Source organism: Gadus macrocephalus, chromosome 19 (genome assembly GCF_031168955.1).
Source record: "Gadus macrocephalus chromosome 19, ASM3116895v1".
Taxonomy (NCBI): Eukaryota; Metazoa; Chordata; class Actinopteri; order Gadiformes; family Gadidae; genus Gadus; species Gadus macrocephalus.
Genome location: NC_082400.1, coordinates 7,530,166 through 7,535,165, shown reverse-complemented (window position 1 = coordinate 7,535,165; position 5,000 = coordinate 7,530,166). Strand labels below are relative to the sequence as shown.

The following is a 5,000-nucleotide window of genomic DNA, read 5'->3' as shown; positions in this document are numbered from 1 at the left end:
TGTTTCCCCCGAAAAAAATAAACCGCCCTGATCTTCTCAGAGGAAATGGATTCATGTGTAAAAAGGATAAGCTGTTTTTTTGTGTGTGTGTCTGTATGTGTATACTTTACGGTATTGTTCCAAAAATAAATATGGAGCAGACGTTCAAAGGTATTCAACCTGTGATGTCCCACATTGTGATATATATCACAGGGAATGCATCAAAAATACAGAAATATACCGGCGTACATTGTGCATGAGCAGCAGGAGGCTAAATAAGAAAATAAAACTTCCATTATGCTTTCAGTTTTGTGGGTACCATATTGTTCATAAGATTAATCCTAAACCCTCAAAAAGGAATTGGGACCTTGAACGTCAACATTAGTTTGCGTATTCCAGCAAATGCATCAACAAATACCAAAATAGAGCATCAATCCTGTATAAGTACACAAAGAAGAAAGCAAACATACAGGAATAGATTTTCATGCGTTTAACCCCTCACCTCTTTGAGCGGGTCATTGAGTTCACTGAGGATGTTGTCCTCGTCGAAGATCTTGCCCTGGTACCGATGCTCGTAGTAGTCGTGGATCTTCTGGCGCATGTCCGCAGGAAGCTTGTGGAAGGACATGTACTGCTCCACTTGTTTGTACTGCCGAGAGAGGAGAGGAAGCATGGTGAGCGACACCAAATCGAGAAAACCTAAGACAAAAAATAGATCTAATGGAAATCAGGCATACAAACAGCAAAAGGTTCTGAGTTCAAAGCCCAATCTCTCCAGTCTACCTGTAGAAATGTATAACAACATTTATTAAAAAATATCACACCTTGAATAAACGCGTCTGCTGAATGCCTAAACACGAAACACATTCGTCCCCTCCTTAAGTGTTATGGCTGTGTCTCTGTGAGACACACACTGTGGGCTCACATTGAGTCAGAAGTGGAGCCCGTCCGGGGCTGTGCACGCCAAGGTGTGCACGTGAAAGGTGTGCACGAGAGGGTGTGTGCACGAGGGAGGGCTGGGAGAGGCGTGCATGCGGGAGAGGCAGGTGGTGGGGAGAGAACGGGAGGGAACAGGAAGTACAGGCCTTTGGGCGATGTCAAACCAAGGTAGCTGCTCCGATTAGCTGAAACCGTGCAGCGAGCGCAACCGAGCCGGGATCTAACAAGGCGGAGAGGCCAGCGCTGAGCGTGCTCACCGAGTACAGCTGTTTAGGCGTTATATAACCCACGCTGCGTCCGGCAGGTAGGTAACGGCGTTGTCGTCTGCGGTGCAGGGTAGTCGCGGTTAAAACCGGGTTTGAATGAAATGTGTGCAACCATAGATGCTGTTTGATGGCCGCTTTTATTCGAGGCATTTTAGGATACGGTGTGCGGTGTGTGGATTGTTAGCACGTGTCTGTGCACATAACCGATTTGTTCATCCTTGGATGGATAGGATAGTGAGTCTTTTCTCCAATGTGGGTGAATTCTAACGTGGTATGCAGCTCGCACCAAGGGTCATAGTGATATCACCTATCCCACGCCTCACCGTGACCTCACAATGTCACACGCAAAGGGAGTAGTGCTACCAAAAAAGGGTTTCTGTCAAATATACTGTAAAATATTTTAAAGGTGCATGAAAATAAGAAGAAAACAGCACACTGTGAAAACGCTGAACATACATTCTGCTAGGATGGTTTTCCTTAACGTTAATGTCCTGTGTCGGCCATAATAAAAGCATTAGCTTACATAACGAGCACAGGGTGTTCCTATGTAATGTAATAAGATATAATGCGCTGACAGCGACTGTTGGTATTCAGCAGTATCCCCTTCCAGAGTTACCCAGCAGCCACCTGGGCACAGAGGGTGCCAGCAGATTACGCAGGAAGCCTTCCCCTGAACCCCACCTCTCTTTCGATAGGTCGACCACTCTCTTCCTTTGTTTCCCTATGAAAGCACTCTGACGATGCTTTGAGATGAAACACCTTGAACAAGGCATTTCTGAAAGCTGCCATCGGATCGCAACGACACAAACGAAGAGCCCCTTGGTGAAAATCGGAATCTCTCTTGATAACTAATTGCGTTGTTTCTTTTATCATTTTCCTCCGTCGAATCTCAGTACACCTCCACCTTATCTCATCGACTCCCCCCTCTCTCCTTCTTTCTCCCCCATTGTTTGCGGCGTAGGCCTTCCCCCACCCATTGGGTAAAGATTACCTGTCTCGGATCTCTCCTCTCCAGAATAACAAGCCCTGCCCCGTCTCCCCGCTCACTGCGGCTGCCATGGATGAATCCATCAGAAGCTGAGGACCCTGAGCCTCTCACTCCGGGCTCCATCCCCCTGCTGGCAGACTCCGCCTGCTAACCCCAATCGTTAGCCGCTTTAGCAGGCGAGCACACAGCAGGTGTCTGGCTGTCTGGGATGCCGCCTGCATGCCGGGCTGACAGCTCAACAAAGTGACGGGTCTGAGGTGTGTGGATTAAACCCGCTGTTGGGGTTAGAGGAGGAGGACAGTGGTCCAAGACGTCAGACAGGACGGACGATGAATCGTCTCATAGACGGACTAGGCGGACGTTTTGGATCTCGTGTTGAATTCAGGATGTGCCTTCTGTAACTTCTTTCACCATTGCGTTGCGTACCGATAGCTATTCCTTTTAGTTGTCACTCCTATTTTGATTGTATGCTTTGACTTTCCTCAGTTTCACTTCTGGCTTTGGCAAATAGTGTCTGACTAAATGTAAATGGTGATCTTTAACATTCCAGCGTGTAAATCAGCACCAAAAGGTCACTATGTGCATGCAATTTGAAATGCAAACAACAATTTCAACATAAAGCATACAATATATATGATATAGTTTCAACATCAATATTAATGGCCAATGATAATTCCTGGCCATCATTGGGAGTTTTTGAATGACTCATTGGTTGGTCTCTGGAGCCAACTGATTAGTAGTATTAGTAGTAGTAACCAGGTTACCAGCATATTTCACTACCTTTTAATTATAATGCATTTATGGATATCTACAGCAGTATTTCTTCCCATTCATGTGGATAGTTAATTAATTATACATTCACGTGATCTTCTATGCTGAAGACCTAATGGGAACTCACCACAATTCTTACACGTTACTAAAAGAAAAACACGCTGAAAGAGAAAGGCCTCTGATGGCCATGCTGAACGACATTAAAACCTCGCCCTTTACAGCATGGACTTGGGGACAGACTGGCAAGGTCAGAGCACATCATAGAGGAATCTGAGCATGATAGCGCTTAGATGCAGTTTGGGAATGAATAAATGGCCTGATTGTATTGGTCTTGTGTTCAGAGAGGGCTCGGTCAAGGTGACCCGGCTGTGTCCTCCATGATGAAACATAAAACACGCTTTCCTAGCTATCGGCTACCGTGTAATGGATGTGTGCTTTGCATTTCCACACAGCGCTGTGTGTTTGTGTGCTTGTGTGGCAATGCGTGTGTGTGCGTGCACACACGTGTATGTGTGTGTGCACTTTGTAATTCCGCCAAACCCTGTTACGTGTATGTGTGTTTGTGCGTGTGTGTATGTTTAAAGTGTGTTCATAGTTTGTGTGTTTGTGTGTATGTTTGTGTGTAGTGTGTCCACAGTGTGTGTGTCTGTCCGGATCCCATCTACGTCAGCATGGACAGATGTGCATATATCCTATTAACTTTGTAAGTCCCCGTTGTGAAACCCCTGTGATATTGACTTTCACACACAACGAAAGTGATTGATTTATTTTTTACCTAATTTCCGTCTTCCAATAAGTAATTACTCCATTGAGTGCCAAATGAATAATGCATCTTTGTGTGTGTGTGTGTGTGTGTGTGTGTGTGTGTGTGTGTGTGGTGTGTGTGTGTGTGTGTGTGTGTGTGTGTGTGTGTGTGTGCATGTGTCTGTGTGTGTTTGAATGTGGGAAAGTGACAGTGCATGTGTCTGTAAATACGTACGTGCATGTGTGTGTGTGTGTGTGCATGTGTCATGCATGTCTGTGTGTGTGCTTGCTTACGTGCGTGCATATGTGTGTGTGTGTGTGTGTGTCCGTGCGTACGTGCATACATATGTGTGTGTGTGTGTGTGTGTGTGTGTGTGTGTGTGTGTGTGTGTGTGTGTGTGTGTGTGTGTGTGTGTCCATGCGTAGGTGCATACATATGTGTGTGTGTGTGTGTGTGCGTGTGTCATGCATGTATGTGTGTGTGTGTGTGTGTGTGTGTCGGTGTGAGTGTGTGTTGTGCTGCAGAGCTAATACAACCAAACAGATGGCGACTGTGTTGATACACAGGGGCGACGTGGTCCGGCTCACCTTCCACTAACCTACAGTCGGTTGTTTCCCGTAAAGGTCAGCACTTCATTTCAATAACACCAATGTTGTTTATTTTTTTCAAATAAGTAAGAGTTGATTAGAATGCCTTGCACCGGATCGGTATAAACACAACGGGGATGAAAGGTCGGAGCATAATGCTGGGGAAAGGTTTAACCACAGAGGGATCGAATGTTAAACATAAACATAGCGGTGGTGAACATTATTAATATTACAGTGGTGAGTATTATTAACATAATGGTGGTGAGCATTTTTAACATTATGACGATTGTGAGCATTATTAACATAATGCTGGTGAGAGTTATTAGCATAACAGTGGTGAGCAGTTTTAATATAACAGGGATGAGCATTATTAACTTTACGGTGGTGAGCGTGATTAACATAGCGGTGGTGAGCGCTATTAACAACAGTGGTGATCATTATTAACATAACGGCAGTGAGTATTATTAACATAAGTGAGCTTTAGTAACATAACGGTGGTGAGCATTATCTGGTGGGCATTATTAACGTAAGTGAGCATTATTAACACAACGGTGGTGAGCATTATTAACATAACGATGGTGAGTTTATAAACTAAGTGGTGGTGAACGATATAAACACAGCGGTGGTTGGCGGTATGAACCAGACTAAGGACTAGAACCAGGTGGTGAAGTGGCGTTTGATGGCATTAGAGCCAGACAATCACTCCCTTACAAAACAACATAGAT

The 5,000-nt window shown here is 45.0% G+C and overlaps 1 protein-coding gene across 1 annotated transcript in view; it reads right to left on the bottom strand.

Annotated features, from left to right (window-relative positions):
• Positions 1–5,000, bottom strand: part of LOC132447422 (potassium/sodium hyperpolarization-activated cyclic nucleotide-gated channel 1) — a 26,943-nt gene that overhangs the window by 20,911 nt on the left and 1,032 nt on the right. Inside the window, exon 2 of the mRNA XM_060038199.1 lies at positions 482–628. Within this exon, the coding sequence (XP_059894182.1) occupies positions 482–628 (147 nt within the window). The remainder of the gene's footprint in view (positions 1–481; positions 629–5,000) is intronic.